This window comes from Bactrocera oleae, chromosome 3, assembly GCF_042242935.1.
Source record: "Bactrocera oleae isolate idBacOlea1 chromosome 3, idBacOlea1, whole genome shotgun sequence".
NCBI lineage: Eukaryota > Metazoa > Arthropoda > Insecta > Diptera > Tephritidae > Bactrocera > Bactrocera oleae.
This window is the reverse complement of record NC_091537.1, coordinates 53,095,634-53,119,276: the sequence shown is the minus strand read 5'-3', so window position 1 is coordinate 53,119,276 and position 23,643 is coordinate 53,095,634. Positions and strand designations below refer to the sequence as shown.

The window sequence follows — 23,643 nt, the reverse complement described above, 5'->3', positions numbered from 1 at the left end:
TCTTCAAAAAATAAATGCTAAATAATGTTCTTTCGAATGATAATAAACATTCCCCATTAAATGTGAATTTTTTGTGCTTTTTCTTTAAAAATTAGAGAACCTCGAAATGGATCACCCTTTTTATTATTATTATTATTTATATGTAGGTATAAAGTTTACCGCATGCTTGAAAATCCTTACATTAAGTATGTATATGCTCCAATTTGATCCACTTTAGGTATAAACACCTAATGTTTTTAAATATAGATGCTATCTTAAGTTCTTTAAGATATCCCATATATAATAAGTATATGGGCGTCTGGGGAGGTATTAACCTGTCCTTAGTACGGGCCCCCAAACCTAATTTTTCTATGAAGTTTATGTCTATAAATTATTTTCCTACAAAAAAGTCCTTGGCACCAAATCGATAATATTAATACTCTTTGAGATACAGAGATGTTAAGTTGAAGTGGTACGGAATTCTGAAGTTAAATTATCAAATGAATTAATTTCACTATAAAACAAATTTCTTACAAGTTTGCTATTTACAATTTTTCTGTAGCTAGTGTTGTTTACGAGATAAATCCAAAAAACGCGAATTTCATTGAAAAATTAGGTTTGAGGGCCCATACTACCCCGCAAGTGCCAGTTATAACTTTACCGCAATGGAAACTTTTGTAGAACGTTCAATTCTGAGGAATACCTAATGACGGGTGAGATCATTCCATCAAATGCCGCTGAGTTGTAAAATTAAAAAGAAAACAAGTAAGGAAGGGCTAAGTTCGGATGTAAACGAACACTTTATACTCTCGAAAAGTCAAATGGTATACTAGTTTGAGATTTCTTTGTGGATTGACTGATATTTTCGGTAGAAGGACAACTATTGGCACTGGGGTCCAAATATTTAGTACTTAGGGTCTTGAACAGTTTTGGTTCGATTTAGACAATTTTTGGTCACAAGGTAGCATACTTTACACGTATGATTTACGCAAAGTTTTACCCCAATATAATCATTGTCGCTTGATATGCATAGTGGAAAATGAAAGAATCAGATGGAATTGAAAATGTGTTATATGGGAATTTGGTTGAAATCGGTTAAGCAGATCCCAAGATATGGGTTTTCACCTAAAGGTGGGCGGTGCCACGCCCACTGACTAATTTGGAACGCGGTTCCTATAAAGTCATCTCATACCATCCCAGATATAAAATTTAATGTTTTTGGCGTGTTTGGTGATTGGTTTATCGCGCTTTTAGTATTTTTAACAGTACCGTTATATGGGGAGTGGGCGGGCTTGTCACCCATTTTCACACCGTCAATAGAGGTGCTAAAAACATTTGCTTCCAATGAATTTTGTTATTATAGCATTAGCGGTTTAGGAGATATGCACATTAAACTTATTAGGGGCGGGACCACGCCCACTTTAAAAAAAAGCTTGGTTATGGCAATTTATTTGTTTTTGATTAATGGCGTTTTGTGGGCGTGGCAGTGGTCCGGTCGTAGGTAATACAAACAACCGTTAGGTGAACAAAACTATTATACTCTGTAGCAACAGGTTGCGAGAGTATAAAAAGTAAGGAAGGGCTAAGTTCGGATGCAACCGAACATTTTATACTCTCGCATAGTCAAATGGTATACTTGTTTGAGATTTTTTTATATATATTATTAATTAGAGAAATCGTTCTTGTGTTTTGTTGTATACCTTATAATTTATATTATATAGAATGAATTACAACTGTATTAAGGAATATCAAAATAAATCGTTTTTTGAAAACTAACAACATTTTTATTTATTTTATCGATATTATTATACACGTTTAGCTTAAAAATAATAAATATTGTTATATTAATTTTTATATAATATTTACAATATTTTTATACTTTCGCAACATGTTGCTACAGAGTATAATAGTTTTGTTCACCTAACGGTTGTTTGTATCACCTAAAACTAATCGAGTTAGATATACGATTATGTATATAGGTATAAATGTCTGTCCGTCCGTGCAAGCTGTAACTTGAGTAAAAATTGAGATACATATGTTTATAAAACTTGGTACACATGTTTCTTGGTACAGTAAGACGGTTGGTATTGCAGATGGGCGTAATCGGACCACTGCCACGCATACAAAACGCCATTAATCAAAAACAAATAAATTGCCATAACTAAGCTCCGCAATAAGATACAAGACTGTTACTTGGTACACAGGATCACATTAGGGAGGGGCATCTGCAGTTAAAATTTTTTTTAAAAAGTGGGCGTAGTCCCGCCTCTAATAGGTTTAATGTACATATCTCCTAAACCGCTAATGCTATAATAACAAAATTCACTGGAAGCAATTCTTTTTAGAAATTCTATTGACGGTGTGAAAATAGTTGAAATTGGGTGGCAACTCCGCCCACTCCCCATATAACGGTACTGTTAAAAACTACTAAAAGCGCGATAAATCAAGCACTAAACACGCCAGAGACATTAAATTTTATCTCTGGGATGGTATGAAATGACTTAATGGGAGCCGCGTTCAAAATTAGACAGTGGGCGTGGCACAACCCACTTTTAGGTGAAAACCCATACCTTGAGATCTGCTTAACCGACATCAACCAAGCTCAGTGCATGATGTTCTCTTCATATTTCTATGTTGTAGTGCGAAAATGGGCGAAATCGGATCACAACCACGCCTATTTCCCATATAACACCATTTTCAATTCCATCTGATTCTTTCACTTCCCACTATGCAAATCAAGCAACAATTATTGTATCGGCGTAAAACTGTGCGTGAATAATACGTTTAAAGTATGCCACCTTGTGCCCAAAAATTGTCTAAATCGAACCAAAACTGTTCAAGTCCCTAAGTACTAAATATGTGGACCCCAGTGCCTATAGTTGACCTTCTACCGAAAATATCAGTCAATCCACAAAGAAATCTTAAACGAGTATACTATTTGACTTTGCGAGAGTATAAAATGTTCAGTTACACCCGAACTTAACCCTTCCTTACAAGCTCGACTACAAGCGACATATATTGAAGCTCTAGGCATTATGGGTCGAGTATGAACTACAATTTTATTATATGCGGCACCCTGACTTTTATGAATAGTTATTTCCTCAGCCGGAACAACTGGAAACTGATTTCTTTCAATTGAAATTTGTTCATTTCTTTTATATTGAAAAGATTTTAGAACATTTTCAATTGGTGTTCAAGAACTTTCTAGAGGATGAGGCTTTTTTGATCGTGCTATCAAACCAACAGAAGGTTCCAAAAATTTTGTCCACAGAATTGTTGGAAAAGAACAATGGAAATCAATTTGCATAAGTTGCCCAGCTGCCCCATAACCCAAGCCATCACACGTGTTTATGTTCACTGTAATCATATATTATATTTGGCGGAGGTTTTTAGTGTCAATTCATATGGCAGTCCCCGCGTTTCAGAAGTTTGGAAAGTTTTACTCTTTCCAAAATATTATCATTTTCATTTATACCAATTCCTTTAACTGAGTCTTTTGCAGTTGAAAGGAAAGCTTCTGTTGGGATTCGACTGAGCTTAAGAGAATTGAAATTATTTGTCTCTTCATTGGACCAAAATAAATGTATGGCATCATCGGGAACTTCTTCGAAATTAACTAATCGAGTTTCAATGAGTGATATGTCCTCGTTTGTCATAGTACCAGATGCCATTGTCTCATTATCTCTGTTAATTCAAAGTATTTAAATAACTCCCACAAAGGGGAACCAACTAAAGTGCTGTATGCATCATTGGGATTAGGAGAGAATATCCACCTATCTCCAACAGGTGAGAGTTACTTCAAGTCACCAAACACTATGATCGGTATACCACCGAAGGGGCTGTCTGTTTTGAAAATTTGTTTTAATATCGCCATTGATATTTCATCAATTATGATTAATTTTAAATCGATAAGTCTGGAATACAATAAATTAACTGTGTCATTGCTAAGTGGCCTCAACTCTCTACTTAACTGATTAACAGGTAAAGAGAATATTGAATGAAGGGTCATTCCACCTATTCTGAATGCTGCTTTACCCGTAGGTGAGCAAAGAAGAACTTTTAAGGAACTTGAATTGAGTGTTGCCAACACTTTGAACTCATTTTCCACGATAGGTAGTTCATTTTGAGCACCTTCGTCCAAGTCTATTTCATTATAAAGACTTTCTCGAACATTTTCAAGTTCTCTTTGCTCAAAAACATCATATTTTTCTTTGATTTTCCTCAATTATAATACGATGTGTTGTGCAAGTCTGCTCATTATCGTTTTCAATGAGATCTTGCTGTTCATTCCGCCAAGGATAGCAAAGCATTAACATTTCGAGGAAATACTCAACTCTGGCCAAATCTGGGTTAAACCTTCTATACCGAATAATACAAGGTTTGGTACGTTTTTTCACAAAACCGTTACCGTGTTTAAGAGGCATGAAAACCCCGCTTTCTGGTAAATTATCGTCTTCCCTCTCTTCTTCTTCATGATCACTATCCTGTGCTCTTCTACTAGATTTAAAATATTTATACCTAGATGCAAAATCAGCTAAACAAAGAGCTTCTAACTGGTCGGATCTTTGAACATAACGGTCTAAAATACCGGCTACGAATATTTCAGTCGAACCTGAAGGAAGGTTCTGAAGTTCCGCTCTAGGTTTTACCATTCGAACACGTTCCTCAGGTCAAGAGGTATTTATAAATATTTCTGCATTACTTGCTTCCGAAAGATGGAGCCCAATGCAGCAATATACTGCTTCTTGTGCAGATATTTCTGTGCCTGATATAAATTTGTGACCTATATGTTTAAGGTTTAGCTTAACAGTGTAATTTTCAGCATTCACATCTGATATAGCTTCATTTAAGAGCCTAGAAACTACCCTGTTAGACTTCATCCAGTATATATTGGATATCCATATTTGATCTATGGAGTTCCAAAATCAGAGGATTATAAGCGTTTATAAAACGATCCTGTAATTTTGTTTTTAGAAAAATTTTGGGTTTTGTTAAACTTGACCAAAGGGCTAACAAATAGTCATCAAAATATATATTTATTTTACTATCAGACAGGAAGTGTTCAAAATCGTTTGAATTAGAAATATCTTCTGTAGTCATATTTGAATTTAAAACGTTTTGAATTTTGAAAAAGTTTTCCTTGTGTCTTTCTGAATTTTGACTTTTTTCTGTAAAAGGTAACAGTATTTGCGTTGAAGGCATTGGTGGATATGGTATACCAAAACGACAAAACTGGTGTCCTCTTATTTCCCTAGTACAAGACCGACTGTGGTTATGCTTTTGATAACCCAAATAATTTTCTAAGTGGCTGATCGATCAATGACATCAGGGAATGTGTGGGGATCTTGAAGGTTGATCCTGGGAGAATTATTAAGCCAATACATGCCATGTACATGCGGGGAACCTCTTTGTTGAAACTCTACTCTTCAGTAGAAATTTGTAACAAAATGCTCTCCAAAATTGCCGGCGTTATCTTTAAAAAGCTTAAGAATTTGTCGATAGCGGTAGTCAAAATATCTAGCACAAGTAACCGCGTCTGACCGAATTAAGCGATATCTATCTCGGGTAGTTAAACTGCTGGCTTCCTCTTCCGAAATATATTTAGAATCAACAGTTTTAGAGAGGATGACCAAAAGCTCAACCCACTGAGATTCTGCAGCCGATAAAGTGATAAAGAAGGTTGGAAGCCCAAATTGGCGAATCATAGCGATTGTCTTTTTCTTCTCAGCTTCCCAGTGCGCAAGTGAGGATCTAACGCCTTTCAAAACTTGTAATCACCATCGTGTTGAATCAAGTTTTGAACAAAGTTTTCGTTTAATAGATTTTGGGCCGTAACTCGGTTGCGACCTGAAAATTTTCTAAGGCAAATGGATGTACTATTCTTAATTTGTAGCAGATCTAATTTTTTGTAATCATAGAACAACTTTGGAATGGTACACGCTCTTCTGTCAAAACGGCGAATTTCAGAACGTATTATTTTGCTACATGTTTCAGAGCATGTACGCTTCTGCCCAACGTATATTGTTCCAAATGACAACTCTTCTGAATTATTATCTTGAATTATGTCAATTGGTCTTGGTCCTTCACCTGGTGCTATGACTAAACGGTTATAGTCTAAGTTTTCTACAGGAATATTTGTCCAAAAGAGTTTCTTGACCGCCTGGATTTAGTTCTGAAGGTAAAAGACCCGTGAGAATATTATTACCTGAGGGATTATCATGAGAAGTTTGTGCCGCATGAAAAGATTGAACCAATCGGGAATCCTCTGCAGATGCAACAAACGGAACTTCTTCTTATTAAATTCTGAAATCTAGTTTTCATTAATATGTATATTGTGCTCACGATACAGAGGGGTATTCACTAAGAACTGCAAAGCTTCCATAATCTTTGCGGGGCGTATGGTATCGATCATGTAATCATGATTGTACTCTAAGCGCCTTCTTAAGTGAATTTGTAAAACATGAGCCTCATCAAAGGACCTTGGTAAGGATGTCACAATATTGTTAACAGAAATTGGTATATTTACAACAGCACCTTTGAGCAAACTCTGACCTTGATATCCTAACGGACGGATTGTCATAAAAGGCAATCTAGGCATTATGAGACGTTCTTCAATTGGGGTGAAACCTTTCATACAATCCGGTATTTCAGGAAAGTCTAGACCGTTAGCTAAACATATTTTCGGAACGTTCTTTTTAACAATCGCATTTTTGCAAGTAGCACAAAAATTGTAATTTCCATCTTCTGAAGGAAATTTTTGCATTAAAAAGAAGGCGGATGCAGCATTCGGGTGACCTTGCGCAATAGTTTCGAAATTTAATTTGCGAACTTGGTGCGAAAACCATAAGCCGCCGCAGCAAATACATATTTCAGTAGGGCCCTTATTTATATTTTGGAAATAAATGTTTTTGAAATCTGTTAAATTGCCACTATTATCAGTTTCTATAACATTATTTTTTCTCGTTAATCGGATTCGTTGGGACTGCCTTTGGTTTTCAATTTGTCTATTGAGTGGGTTATCTCTACGAAGGTGAACTTGACCTTGTCTAAGACGTCTCTGATTCAAAATTTCTTCCCTCATACCCCTCCTACTCAGCTGTCGACGTTGTGTTTCTCTATCACGCTCCTCTCTTCTTATTTCAGGATTTCTTCTTGCATGTTCCCTTTGCATTTGATCACGAATGCGCTCTAAATTCCTATACTCAGGATTTCTTGCGCGAAGTTCTCTATGATCCCCAGTATTTGCAACTTGCTCAACAGATCGAACCTCGGGGTCTTCACGCCGAGACCTATGACCTCGAGTATTTCTTATTTGCTCTTCAGAGCGAATTTGTGGATCTTGACGTCTTGTTCTATGTTGAACAGTATTTGCAACTTGCTCAACATATCGAACCTCGGGGTCTTCACGCCGAGACCTATAACCTCGAGTATCTCTTATTTGCTCTTCAGAGCGAATTTGGGGATCTTGCCGCCTTGTTCTATGTTGAACAGTATTTGCAACTTGCTCAACAGATCGAACCTCGGGGTCTTCACGCCGAGACCTATGACCTCGAGTATCTCTTATTTGCTCTTCAGAGCGAATTTGCGGATCTTGCCGCCTTGTTCTATGTTGAACAGTATTTGCAATTTGCTCAACAGATTGAACCTCGGAGTCTTCACGCTGAGACCTATGACCTCGAGTATTTCTTATTTGCTCTTCAGAGCGAATTTGCGGATCTTGCCGCCTTGTTCTATGTTGAACAGTATTTGCAATTTGCTCAACAGATCGAACCTCGGGGTCTTCACGCCAAGATCTATGACTTCGAGTATTTCTTATTTGCTCTTGCTCAACAGATCGAACCTCGGGGTCTTCACGCCGAGACCTATGACCTCGAGTATCTCTTATTTGCTCTTCAGAGCGAATTTGCGGATCATGCCGCCTTGTTCTATGTTGAACAGTATTAAAATTTTGTTCAAAAGACGGTACCTCGAGATTTTCCCGCCTGATTCTATGTTGATTTGTATTGATAATTTGTTCGGACAGACGTACATCGGAATCCAATCTACGATTAACGTGACTTACAGTATTTTGTGACTGCTCACTATTTCTATATAAAGAGTTTGCACGAAGAACACTCATACGTCTTCTATTCTGAAGACGACTTAGTAATATAGATTTTCTACTTAATCTAGGCATAATTAATTAATAATAAATGGATTAATATATAAAATACTTATATAATTCAGTACGTCCGGGTGTTAAAAGTTGGATCCTAGGTGCTGCTCTCTTTCACTGTAATTCTTTGTAAGTCCTTGCTATGACTCCTTTCCTGTTCCGTGTATAGGTACTATGGTATACTGGTGCACATATGTATATGTGTTTGCTCGCCACTGTATATAATACGGTTTTGCTCGTCACTGTATATAATAATACTTTAAACACTATATAACTAATACACTAAAATTAGTTCGAATAAAGTTTTGCTGGTAAAGACATCTAGTGAAACTGAAACTACAAACACAGTGTACTGATATTTATTATACTCTTGCGACATGTTGGTACAGCTTACGTACTTTTGTATACCTATATATTACTTAGCTATTCACTAACATAATAATACATAATATTTAGTTATATTTATATTTTAGAAATTAGTAGTTTATTTCATTGTATTGCAATTGAGTTTTCGGAAAACCCCTCCGTAAATTACTGTTGTTAAACGCTTTCAAAAAAAGGGGGATCTATGGTACCTATTTTGAAGGGTCTACCCTGAAGGCTAAATTAACAATAACTTACATATAATTAAGTATGGTATACACATATGTAGAGCAGGTATGTAGATTTTCTTCTTTCTGTAATAAGTTCAACATGATGGCTGAGAAAATATACCTAACCACTGAATATTAGAAGAAATATATGTATATAGAAATATATATCTATCACTTTAGGTGATGCAAACAACTCTTTGGTGAACAAAACTATACTCTGTTGCAACATGTTGCGAAAGTATAAAAATGTTGCGAAAGAATTCAACATTTATTACTCGATTATTATTAACTTATGTTATTGATCATAGATTTATTTTGTGTCAATACTATTTTTTTTCTCCGAAATGTTGACTTTTATAAAAAGAAGCTATTTAACTCAAACATGGTATATGTGATATAAACTGAACCAAAGGGGTTAGATTTAATATGTGGGGTATATGAGGTTGCTGTTGCACCAGAGGAGCGGAAATCAGTATATTAGGGTTATAAGGTTTAAACAAAGTCTAGACCAACTTTATTCATATGCAGCGATATACATTATTTTTAAGAAAAACTGTCCATTTAATTTTATTAAATTATCAAATTGACGAAAAAAATTATACCATAAGTAGTACATTTGAGCTGGGAAAATCTTATATTGCTGGGAATATATTATATATCTTGACTTATATTAAAGGCCATAAACTTAGTCTCAGTTTTATTGCTTGAAGTGAGATATACCTACATAAGTATGAATGTGATATTAACTCCACCAAAGTGGCTAAATTTTATATTATAAGCTTAGGTGGCAAACGTCAACCAGAGAATCGGAATTCATTATATGAAGGTGTGAGGTTTAGACTTAGTATATACTAATTTCGTTCTGATTCAGCGTCAAACCACATAATTTTTGAAAAATCTTTTCCACTTAATTTCGTTAAAATATCACGTTCACCAACCGGAACGGAGTAAAGTCAGGTGGAAAGACGGAAACCATATATATATTGGGGATAGAGAAATATATTAATTTTGACATTGCTCAACTATACTCAAGAACATATTTTGGAGCAATTTTATATATGCCACAGACTAATAAAATGCTCCCACTGTTTCATTAAGGTACCTCACATACCATCACCAATCAAATGGAGTAAAGTCAGACGAATGTTCGAAAATCCTGATATTAGTTAAATGGGGGCTAAAGAAAATTTTCACCCGATTTGATCTTGTTATGAGTAAAATATGCACTCTTATTTTCACATATGCGGTATAAAGTCACGCGGAAGTTCAAAAATATTTATATTAGATATATGAGGGCTACAAGAACTATTGATCCGATTCAACCCATTTTTGAAACAAAGACATACTATTATCGATAATTTCATTTATTTATTCTATTATATGAATTTCAATTATATATCTTACACAATGACCGATATTTACGGTAAAATGTCAACTGTAGGTACTGGGGTCCCCATATTCAGTACCTAGGGGCTTGAACAGTTTTGGTTCGATTTAGAGAATTTTTGGAGAGATATGGGTTTTCACCTAAAAGTGGGCGGTGTCACGCCCAATGTCTAATTTTGAACGCGGTTCCTATAAAGTAATCTCATACCATCCCTGAGATAAAATTTAATGTCTCTGGCGTGTTTAGTGCTTGATTTATCGCGCTTTTAGTAGTTTTTAACAGTACCGTTACATGGGGAGAGGGCGGAGTTGCCACCCGATTTCAACTGTTTTCACACTGTAGGTCAATGTTTAAAAGTCATTTGTTTCCAGTGAATTTTGTTATTATAGCATTAGCGGTTTAGGAGATATGTACATTAAACCTATTAGAGGCGGGACCACGCCCACTTTTTAAAGAAATTTTACTGCAGATGCCCCTCCCTAATGTGATCCTGTATACCAAGTAACAGTCTTGTATCTTATTGCGGAGCTTAGTTATGGCAATTTATTTGTTTTTGATTAATGGCGTTTTGTGGGCGTGGCAGTGGTCCGATTACGCCCATCTGCAATACCAACCGTCTTACTGTACCAAGAAACATGTGTACCAAGTTTCATAAACATATGTATCTCAATTTTTACTCAAGTTACAGCTTGCACGGACGGACGGACGGACAGACAGTCACCCGGATTTCAACTCGTCTCTTCATCCTGATCATTTATACCTATATACATAATCCTATATCTAACTCGATTAGTTTTAGGTGATACAAACAACCGTTAGGTGAACAAAACTATTATACTCTGTAGCAACATGTTGCGAAAGTATAAAAATATTGTAAACATTATATAAAAATTAATATAACAATATTTATTATTTTTAAGCTAAACGTGTATAATAATATCGATAAAATAAATAAAAATGTTGTTAGTTTTCAAAAAACGATTTATTTTGATATTCCTTAATACAGTTGTAATTCATTCTACATAATATAAATTATAAGGTATACAAGAAAACACAAGAACGATTGCTCTTATTAATAATATATATAAAGAAATCTCAAACAAGTATACCATTTGACTATGCGAGAGTATAAAATGTTCGGTTGCATCCGAACTTAGCCCTTCCTTACTTTTTATACTCTCGCAACCTGTTGCTACAGAGTATAATAGTTTTGTTCACCTAACGGTTGTTTGTATTACCTACGACCGGACCACTGCCACGCCCACAAAACGCCATTAATCAAAAACAAATAAATTGCCATAACCAAGTTTTTTTTTTAAAGTGGGCGTGGTCCCGCCTCTAATAAGTTTAATGTGCATATCTCCTAAACCGCTAATGCTATAATAACAAAATTTATTGGAAGCAAATGTTTTTAGCACCTCTATTGACGGTGTGAAAATGGGTGACAAGCCCGCCCACTCCCCATATAACGGTACTGTTAAAAATACTAAAAGCGCGATAAACCAATCACTAAACACGCCAAAAACATTAAATTTTATATCTGGGATGGTATGAGATGACTTTATAGGAACCGCGTTCCAAATTCGTCAGTGGGCGTGGCACCGCCCACTTTTAGGTGAAAACCCATATCTTGGGATCTGCTTAACCGATTTCAACTAAATTCCCATATAACACATTTTCAATTCCATCTGATTCTTTCATTTTCCACTATGCATATCAAGCGACAATGATTATATTGGGGTAAAACTTTGCGTAAATCATACGTGTAAAGTATGCTACCTTGTGACCAAAAATTGTCTAAATCGAACCAAAACTGTTCAAGACCCTAAGTACTAAATATTTGGACCCCAGTGCCTATAGTTGGCCTTCTACCGAAAATATCAGTCAATCCACAAAGAAATCTCAAACTAGTATACCATTTGACTTTTCGAGAGTATAAAATGTTCGTTTACATCCGAACTTAGCCCTTCCTTACTTGTTTTCTTTTTAATTTTACAACTCAGCGGCATTTGATGGAATTATCTCACCCGTCATTAGGTATTCCTCAGAATTGAACGTTCTACAAAAGTTTCCATTGCGGTAAAGTTATAACTGGCACCTGCGGGGTAGTATGGGAATGAAATTCGCGTTTTTTGGATTTATCTCGTAAACAACACTAGCTACAGAAAAATTGTAAATAGCAAACTTGTAAGAAATTTGTTTTATAGTGAAATTAATTCATTTGATAATTTAACTTCAGAATTCCGTACCACTTCAACTTAACATCTCTGTATCTCAAAGAGTATTAATATTATCGATTTGGTGCCAAGGACTTTTTTGTAGGAAAATAATTTATAGACATAAACTTTATAGAAAAATTAGGTTTGGGGGCCCGTACTAAGGACAGGTTAATACCTCCCCAGACGCCCATATACTTATTATATATGGGATATCTTAAAGACCTTAAGATAGCATCTATATTTAAAAACATTAGGTGTTTATACCTAAAGTGGATCAAATTGGAGCATATACATACTTAATGTAAGGATTTTCAAGCATGCGGTAAACTTTATACCTACATATAAATAATAATAATAATAAAAAGGGTGATCCATTTCGAGGTTCTCTAATTTTTAAAGAAAAAGCACAAAAAATTCAAATTTAATGGGGAATGTTTATTATCATTCGAAAGAACATTATTTAGCATTTATTTTTTGAAGATTTCGAGTATTTCGGCTGGTAACTGGAGAATGACACGCGTTATGTTTTGCTCCTAGGTCTAAATCGAAGCGGTATTATCCGCACACGATCTTTGTGGCCAATCAACCGGCCGTGAAATAATCTGCTTACCGAAGATATCTCCCAATACATCAAGCTCATCATGGATTGAGCTTTAATAGGCATCAAATAGTAGGTTATCATGGCGCCATTGACGGTTACGTTCTCACCGGCATAATTTTGAAAGATATATGGACCGAGGATTCAATCGGCCCACAAACCGTGGTTTTTTCTGAATAAAATGGCAGCTCATGAATCTCTTGAGGTTGCTCTTCGTCTCAAATGTGGCAATTTGTCTTGTTTACATACTCATTGAGCCAGAAATGGGCCTCATCACTGAGCAAATTTTAGCTCGAAAACATCGGATCTTCTTGGAACTTTTAAAGAGCCCATAGAGCGAAGTGATGTCACTTGGAAAGGTCCAGCAACTTCAGTTCTTGCACAAGCTGTATTTTGTAAGCTTTCAATTTAGGATCTCGACGTAAAATGTGCCAAGTCGTTTCATACGTCAGTCCGAGTTGCTGCGAACGGCGCTGAATCGACTCTCCACAGTCTTCGTGTACACTCTCAGCTACGGCCGCTATATTTTCTTCACTGCGTTCTGGACGTGGTCTATGAGGTCGAATCCAATAATGAATGCTGGGTCTCAAGATAGGTAATGGTGGTTCGAACAGTAGAATATAGTAGGCCAGTAGGCCGATTATGTTGACCATAAGTTGAGCAAAGCGCGCAAAACCGATTCTTTACAGAACGTGAATTTTCGTAACAAAGTTGAACGATTTGTAGACGTTGTTCAGGCGTCAGTCTTTCCGTTAAAATGCCAAACAATAATCAACAAAAATATCATGACAGCTGGGCATGACACACGCGTCAAAAAGAGGCTCTTGAAACAAGTACCTCTACTTGGATCGGTCAATCGGTGAGAACTGTTAATGAAACTCAGAGGCCAGCTTTTTCTTGCAATTGTATGTAATGATGCCAATACTACCCTTAGCACTCGTTAGTGATATGGGTTATACAACGTTCAACGTTTCAAACTTCCGGTTAGCTTATTTCCGATTATATCTCTCAAAGTGTAACATGTCTTAGCAAACTTAAGTGAACGTTTTATGTTGGATATACTACGGCTAATTTCGAAAATATGTCAATTTGGTCCAAGAATTTCCCCAACTCCCATATACTATCTAATGGTTTACAATATTTCAGTAGACTTTATGCCACATACGTCGTGTGAGTTATCTTCACAAAATTGCATTGAAACATGTTCTCGAGTATATTTGACTAATGCCGTACATAGAGATTTCCAACCATTTTGACTTTCCATCTGACCTTAAACCGTTTATAGTCGTCAAAATTGTGATACTTTTTTTAAACTATAAGTAGTTCTTAACAATAATGTGGGCTAGCGCTGAGTATAGATGAAAAAGTCCAGACAGTGGTCTTCTATTTATAATTAATAATAATAATATATTAACTTTCGGTTTGATTTTTCCTCATAGACCCAATATATTAAATTTAGCCCCTTTGGTTGAATTTATATCACATATACATATATCATTTGAGTTAATTAGGTTAAAATGAAATAATGAAACTAAACGACTCTCCGATCTCTAATATACAGGTTGGTTGAAAAGTTGTTTAGTCTCACCAAAAAATAGCACCTCTAGCTCCAAATATGTTTTTTCTCAAGTTGGTACATCCGTCGTAAGAACACTTGCAAAGCTACAATTCATTTTGTCAATTAATTTTTTGTTTACAAGCCCTGAGTCCTCACCTTTAAAACGCACCGCTGAATTTTGGGCTGGTGAGTTTAAACGTGGTCGTATTAGGTAAACTTTATTTATGTTGCAACGACGGCGTGTTGGTTTACACTGCAATAAAACCATTTCCAACCACAAAAAGAACAAAATATTTTTAGATTTCACTTTTCTTCAACTTAATTTAACTGAATAACGTGGCTTTCTTCAATATTATTAAAGAAATTGATGAAATTTATTTAACTTATTAATTTTAGACACTTAAATGTCAACAATAAAAAAGTAAACAGGTACAGCTGATAGAATAACACACTCAAAAAACATACCTCGCCGTGTTGTATTTGTTGTTTTTCAATTTTGTATGGGACACAACAACAGTGTTGATATGACAGATAAAAAATACGACATTATTATGATATGACACAATATGACGCCTTGTGAATATCCTAAATGATATTTAAATACAAAAGTTCCTTACAAGAACTTAATTCCGATTCTTCAATTTATATGGCAGCTATATGATATATTGATCTGATCTGAACAATTTCTTCGGAGAATACATTGTTGGCTTGAAAATATTACGTAAAATAAAAATAAATAATTCCCTCCCAATCCCAACAAACACACAGCAAAACCTTCCTGGTCGTTAATCTTCGCTTGGCCACCGATTCCGCCGCGTTTCGACCACGACCGTTTTCGCTTAACTTTGTCGTAAGTGATCTACTTTTCATCGCCAGTCACCAACCGCTTTAGAAAGGGTCGATTTTGTTGCGATTCAACATCGATTCGCGGATGGAAATTCGGTCCATGAGGTTTTTTGGCGTTAACTCACGTGGTACCCATACATTGAACCTCTTTTCATATGCAGCTTTATTTAAATGGTTCCAAACGGTTTTTTGTGCAATCTTTAGCTCTTGGGTAATCGAATCAGTGCTAATATGATGGTCGAACGCCATGTATTATGGATGTATTTCTTTTTAGTACACCTAACATTCTATAGGGTCGCCGATGTTACCATCTGGGTGTTACAAACTTTGTAATTAATATGTTCAGGGAATAAAAATTCAAAGTTTCTGTTGCGATTTACTAGTTTTTCCAAACTATCATATTTTATTATTTATATCAAATTCACCTTTGTCTCCACTACGTTCAATTTGCTTTACTTTTACACTCATGCAGAAACAGTGAAATTATAATTTTAATTACAATTCAAAATTTTACATTTTATGGTTTCGCCTTTCACACTTCCTATTGAGTAGAACAATCTACTAGATTTTGCATGATTTCGCCATATAAAAATGACACTTGTTAATCGCGTTACTTAGGAGATTTGAAACTAATCTGCTCAAAATCTCCCTGTGCGACTCCAATTTAGAGCCATCTGTTAATTTATCGTATTATTGCCTTAATCGTATTATCACAGCTGATTAAGGCACTACAAACTGTCAAAGTGAAAAAATTATACAAACAAATAAAATAAAAAGTAAAAAATTAAAGAAATATCAAGTAAATATAGACTAGTGCAGAAGATAATGATAAATTAATATATAAATAATAATATATAAATAATAATGATAAAGTAACCGAACATTTTATACTTTCGCAAAGTCAAATGGTATACTCGTTTGAGATTTCTTTGTGGATTGGCCGATATTTTCGGTAGAAGGTCAACTATAGGCACTGGGGTCCACATATTTAGTACTTAGGGGCTTGAACAGTTTTGATTCGATTAAGACAATTTTTGGTCACAAGGTGGCATACTTTAAACGTATTATTCACGCAAAGTTTTACCCCGATATAATCATTGTTGCTTGATATGCATAGTGGAAAGTGAAAGAATCAGATGGCATTGAAAATGGTGTTATATGGGAAATAGGCGTGGTTGTAGTCCGATTTAGCCCATTTTCGCAATATAACATAGAAATATGAAAAGAACGTTATGCACCGAATTTGGTTGAAATCGGTTAGGCAGATCTCAATATATGGGTTTTCACCTAAAAGTGGGCTGCGCCACGCCCGCTGTCTAATTTTGAACGCGTTTCCTATAAAGTCATCTCATACCATCCCAGAGATAAAATTTAATGTCTCTGGCGTGTTTAGTGCTTGATTTATCGCGCTTTTAGTAGTTTCTAACAGTACCGTTATATAGGGAGTGGCCGGAGTTGCCACCCGATTTCAACTATTTTCACACTGTAGGTAGAGGTTCTAAAAACATTTGCTTCCAGTGAATTTTGTTATTATAGCATTAACGTTTTAGGAGATATGCAAATTAATTCTTTTTTAGACCACGCCCACTTTTAAAAAAAAATTTTAACTGCAGATGCCCCTCCCTTATGTGATCCTGTGTATCAAATAACAGTCTTGTATCTTATTGAGGAGCTTAGTTATGGCAATTTATTTGTTTTTGATTAATGGCGTTTTTTGGGCGTGGCAGTGGTCCGATTACGCCCATCTGCAATACCAACCGTCTCACGGTACCAAGAAACATGTCTACCAAGTTTCATAAAGACATCTCAATTTTTACTCAAGTTAGAGCTTGCACGGGCGGACGGACAGACAGTTACCCGGATTTCAACTCGTCTCTTCATCCTGATCATTTATATCTTAATATATATAAATCTCGTGTCACAATGTTTGTCCTCAATGGACTCCTAAACCACTTAACCGATTATAATAAAATTAGCACACCATGTGTAGTTCGATCCAACTTGAGAGATAGGATAGTTTAAATCTCAAATTATAGTCGCAATTTTAATTTATTGCTAATTATTTGTCTGTTATTATTTGACAGTCACAGTTATCTGTTAACTCCAAATGATTCTAACAGATGTCGATACCTTTCGACCGGGTTGAGTAAGTAATCAATAGATGGCGCTGCTATGGTAAATCTACGAACGTGTCATATAAGCTACATTTAACAGCATAATTACAACGTGTTGTTGACGCTATAAAATTAATTAAATTTATTTTGTAGTGAGTACACAATTTCCTACACTTTTTCAATAGTTGTACAAATATTTTTTTTTATGGTTTTTATTTAACCTCTATTAAAAATTATTTAGCACTTATTATTTCAATGTGCTATGATAACAAGTTTTTCAGATCTTTTTTCTTATATTTAAACGATTAAATTAGTATTTCAATTCTTATTGAAATTATTATTTAAACTCTATAATTTAAATATGTACATGTCAGTATTATCACATAATTATAAAAGTTAATTAGAATGAATTTTAATTTTTTTTTCTCATATCTAAACGATTAATTTATTATTTTCAGTCAAATGCCACCGAAAAAATCTAACCTCAACACCACGAGCTCCAGAGAGGCACGACGCAAACGTATTAAAAGAGCCCATCAGTTGGCAGAACAAATTGAATCAAGAAATCCAGCTCAAAGAATCAGGACAGCAAAAGGTCATGCACAAGAATCTCAAGAACAGTGTAACGAACGTCTTCAAGAGAATATCATGAGAACAAGAGCAGCAGGAGAACGAGACATAGCCACAGTAGGAGTACAGGAACAATAATTTCAATTTATACATGTAAGTAATATCACATAGTTTTATAAAAGTTAATTAATATATCAATGAGAAAATGGCACAAAGCTCCCCACACTTTTTCAATAATTGTACAAAAATTTTATATTATTTTTATTTAACATCCATTGAAAATTATTTTGCACTTATTATTTCAATGTGCTATGATAACATGTTTTTCAGTTCCTCTTTCTAATATTTAAACGATTAAATTATTATTTTCAGTCAAATGCCACCGAAAAAATCTAACCTCAACAACGCGAGCAACAAAGGGTCACGACGCAAACGTGTTGAAAGAGCTTAGCAATTACCAGAACAAATCGAAACAAGAAATGCAGCTCAAAGAATCAGGACTGCAGAAAGTCGTGCACAAGAATCTCAAGAACAGCGTGACGAACGTCTGCAACAGAATATTACGAGAACAAGAGCGGCACGAAAACGAAACATAGCTACAGTACGAGTACTAGATCGACAAAGGCAACGGATCAGCCGCTCATTAACACGTGCATCATTCGTTCGGCTTGCCTTTGAATATGCACCAGATATTAACTACTCAGCGCATTCAAAAATTGCTATCGGTGGAATGGATAAAGTATGTCAATATTGTCGGGCATTGAAATTTCGGAATGAAGCAGCCGGCATGTGCTGCGCATCAGGAAAAGTTGTTCTGTCACCTCTACCCGCTCCGCCGGAGCCTTTATTATCCCTTCTTACTGGCAATTCAGATGATTCCAAATTATTTTTGCGTAAGATACGCAAATTTAATTCTTGCTTCCAAATGACGTCATTTGGGGCAATTAAAATTTGCGATCGTGCATCCGATGGACGTAATTTTGAAACTACATTCAAAATTCAAGGCCAGGTGTACCATAAAATCGGATCACTGATGCCAATGCCTGATAACAATCCGAAATTTCTTCAAATTTATTTTATGGGCGATTGTGAAGAGCGAGTGACGACTCGGTGCCTGTATAATTTTATTGAACAAGCAGAGGAAAGAGCAATTGTGATATTATTGGAAAATTTTTTAAAAGATCACAATCAACTAATTCAATTGATCAAAAGAGTTTCGCCACGACTGCAAAATGACAATTATCAAATCGTCATAAAAGCCGACAAAGTACCATTAGGTGAACATGCTGGTAGATTCAACGCTCCAACTGTTGATGAGGTTGCTGTTATCATGGTTGGTGATCCAGTTGATAAAAGATCTATAAAAATTACACGGCGAGACAACATTGTCAGTACGATTTCGGATCTACACCGTTCATATGACGCACTACAATATCCATTGATATTTTGGCAAGGACAAGATGAATATCACCTTAATATCAAACAGTATGATCCAAATACCGGTAAATTTGACAATTATCTATTTACTTTCTTACTTTATGTATAGATTTTAATTTCGTATTGCATTTTGTTTTTTATTTTTTTAGGTGATTACAGAAATAAAAAATTTAGCTCAATGAACTACTACGCACACCGAATAATGGTTAGACAACATCAAGACAATTATTATATGTATGCTAAGGTCGAAAGCGAACGCTTGCGATTCCTTCGATTCAACCAGGCAAAACTACGATCGGAAGAATATATTCACTTACGAGATACTGTTGCTGGAAACATCGATGGAAATTTAAATCCCAATGACATCGGTAATGCTTTCATTTTACCTTCAAGCTACATCGGCAGTCCACGGAACATGCAGGAATACATACAAGATGCGATGACTTACGTACGTCATTACGGCCGACCGGATTTATTTATTACATTCACATGTAATCCGAATTGGGAAGAGATACAAACTTTACTATTGCCAGGACAACAAGCCATTCATCGTCATGATTTAACTGCAAGTGTGTTTAAACAAAAATTGAAATCCTTAATTGATTTTATTGTTAAATATTCAATTTTTCGCACACACGTTGTTGGCTGTATACGATAGAGTGGCAAAAGCGAGGTTTGCCCCATGCCCACATTTTGGTTTGGCTTAAAGATAGAATCCGTCCTGAAAAAATCGATCAAATAATTTTAGCCGAAATTCCAAACCCATTAATTGATCAAGAATTATTTGATATTGTCACCAAACACATGATCCATGGGCCATGCGGTGCTTTCAACATGACGGCACCGTGCATGGAAAATGGAAAATGTAAAGAAAACTTCCCAAAGCCGCATACGAATGACACGATCACGGATATTGATGATTATCCAATGTATCGCCGCAGAAGTACTGAGAATGGTGGCCACACATTTACAATGCGACTGCCGAACTTTCCAAATCAAGTTGAGTTTGATAATCAGTGGGTGGTACCATACTCACCACTACTTTCAAAAACTTACAAAGCACATATCAATGTTGAGCTTTGCAGTTCGGTTAACTCAATTAAGTATATTTGTAAATATGTAAACAAAGGCAGTACATATTTGCAGTACAAAACATAAATAGAATTGAAATAGCACGATACCAAATGGGCAGATACATTAGCAGCAATGAAGCTATTTGGCATATTTTCATCTTTCCCATCCACGAAAGAGATGCTGCTGTCCAACATCTGGCAATACATCTTGAAAACCGTCAACGTGTATACTTCACTGAAGAAACTGTTCTCCAAAGAGCGTTCGAAGCTCCGAAAACGACTCTAACTGAATTTTTTACATTGTGTCAAAAACCTGATGTTTTTGGTCAATTCGCGAAGACATTGGTGTATGGTGATGTTCCACGTTATTTCACATGGAACAAATCCAGTAAAAAATGGGAGCCACGGAAACAAGGAAAACCACATCATTTCATTACAGGCATATTCAAAGCTAAGACATTGGGGAGACTTTACACGGTACATCCAAAGCAACGTGAGTGCTTCTATTTACGTTTGTTATTGGTGAATGTTCCCGGACCAACGTCTTTTAAATTTTTACGAACAGTTAATGGTCGAGTATTCAATACATACCAGGATGCATGTCGTGAACTGCAATTGCTAGAAGACGATAACCATTGGGACTTAACGCTTGCTGATGCTGCGTTGACATCAACACCGAATAACATTCGTCAGTTGTTTGCAATTATTTTGACGACATGTTATCCCTCGCAAATACAAACTTTGTGGGAAAAATATAAAAATTGTATGACAGAAGACATCTTGCACCGAATTAGAGAAACAAATCAATGCCAAAACATAGATTATACACCAGAGATGTACAATGAAGCATTGGTCTTGATCGAGGATTTATGTGTTCTTATTTCAAATTTACCACTTAATCATTATGGTATGCCATCACCTAATCGTCCAGCCACCGACTTAGTCAATACCGATTTATAACGAGAAAAGCAATATGACCATGGAAGTTTAGCAACAATTATCATGAACAGTGAACCATTACTGACAGCAGAACAAAAAATTATTTATGATCGGATTATGCTGGCTGTTCTGCTGAACAAGGCGGTTTTTTTTCTTGGATGCATCCGGTGGAACCGGTAAGACATTTTTAATATCGTTGATTCTTGCCAAAATACGGTCGCAACAAAAAATCGCATTAGCAGTAGCATCGTCAGGCATTGCGGCTACTTTACTGGATGGTGGGCGAACAGCACATTCAACATATCAGCCAAAAACGTTGATGTTGACGAAATTAACTTCCAGATACAACAGTTGTTACCAGACGATCTGATGTCTTTTAAATCAATCGATACTGTTGTTGATGAAAATGAAAGTGTAAATTTTCCGATTGAATTTTTAAATTCATTAGATATCCCTGGAATGCCACCACATAATCTTCGATTGGTCCCCCTATTATTCTCCTCCGTAATTTGAATCCACCTCAATTATGTAACGGTACGCGTTCGGTCATCAAAAAGATCACCATAAACATTCTTGAAGCAATCATTTTGGCTGGAAAGTTTAAAGGAAAAGTAGTCCTGCTGCCACGTATTCCGATGATACCATCAGATTCTACCATACCCTTCAAAAGGCTACAGTTTCCAATTCGTTTAGCTTTCGCCATGTCTATAAATAAATCTCAAGGTCAAAAAATGTCCGTTTGTGGTTTAGATTTGGAAAATCCATGTTTTTCTCATGGGCAACTATATGTTGCGTGTTCACGTGCTGGGAAACCGTCGAATCTATTTGTGTTAGCTAAAGACAGGTTAACCAAAAACATTGTGCACCGATTGGTGTTCAATTAAATTGAAAATGAAAGTATTTATAATTCAAAAAAATAGATATTAATGTTTAAAAGTTTAAGACTGTCTGCCTTGCCTACCTCATTCATGAGTTTAAGCGTCACATGTTATTTACTGTATTATACTGTAATATACTTATTTGTTATAAAATTAAATGGAAATAATAAATCTGATAAATTTTTACATTGTATGGATTTCTGCTTAATATCAAGTGTAAGAACATTTTAATTAATTGTGTTCAACGTACTTCCGCTTCAAATCTCAATCCAGTGAATTTGTATACCAACACCAACATTTTCGTCTTTGTTCGTAAATAATTTCATTGTACTAAAGGGTTAAGTAGTAGAAAGTCAAATAAGGAGATCACCATATTTTTTTACAAACACCATCTGTGTGAAAAAGCATAGTGGACTCCGTGACTGGTGTTCTCTTATTGTTCCTCTTAGATTGTTTACTATAATGTAATATAACAAAAACTTTAGCCACAGCAACGCGTGGCCGGGTCAGCTAGTATTATATATAACCCTATATCTAACTCGATTAGTTTTAGGTGATACAAACAACCGTTAGGTGAACAAAACTATTATACTCTGTAGCAACAGGTTGCGAGAGTATAAAAATTAAGATATGGAAAAGTAGGATGAAACCCACCGGAAACGAGAGATAAAGTAACAAACATTGAGAGAAGACTAATTTATGGGCGAACTGCAGACGAGAAATGGAAGGGGAGGGGCGGGGTTGAATTTTTAAGGGTTAAAAACAGTTTATTCCGATTGCCGTCAAAACTAAAAAGTTGTATGGCATTGTTGTAGGTAATCAATAGATATATAACTTTAGTTCATAAACTTTTTTCACGCAGCCTCAAAATTTATGTGAAAAATTCACAGAAGCTAGTTTTTGGAATTTTCATTATTTTGTACATGTCAAAATAAGTTCGTTTCAATCCGACTCTGTAACAACAAGAAAGCACAAATTGCACATACATATGTTCTAAGACATAAACATTCATACTAGTTATAGTTTTATTTATTTATTACTCTAACTGGTCATTCTTAGGACATACTTAGAATTAAGCAGAACTTCAACAGGTTATGAGCCCAGGCACGTGGGTCCCCTGTTTGTTTTTTATTTAAAGTATTTAAAGTTCGATATACTAGTATTCCTTTAAGAATCAAACAAGATACGCGATGGCAATGAGTTCCTTGTACCAGATTGAGAAATTAGATGAAGACCGTGGAAGGTGATCAGTGGACAACCATCGCAAATTGTGCTATCTAAAGAACTGCAAAACTTC

At 35.5% G+C, this 23,643-nt stretch overlaps 1 protein-coding gene across 3 annotated transcripts in view; it reads left to right on the top strand.

Annotated features, from left to right (window-relative positions):
• LOC138856195 (uncharacterized) overlaps positions 1-22,532 on the top strand; it is a 66,527-nt gene extending 43,995 nt beyond the window's left edge. For all 3 annotated transcript variants that reach the window (XM_070106630.1, XM_070106629.1, XM_070106631.1), the window contains exons 2-4: positions 17,908-18,172; positions 18,392-19,521; positions 19,606-22,532. In XM_070106630.1, the coding sequence (XP_069962731.1) occupies positions 18,750-19,521; positions 19,606-20,114 (1,281 nt within the window). In that variant the 5' untranslated portion in view covers positions 17,908-18,172; positions 18,392-18,749 and the 3' untranslated portion in view covers positions 20,115-22,532. The remainder of the gene's footprint in view (positions 1-17,907; positions 18,173-18,391; positions 19,522-19,605) is intronic.
• Positions 22,533-23,643: the final 1,111 nt, after the last annotated feature.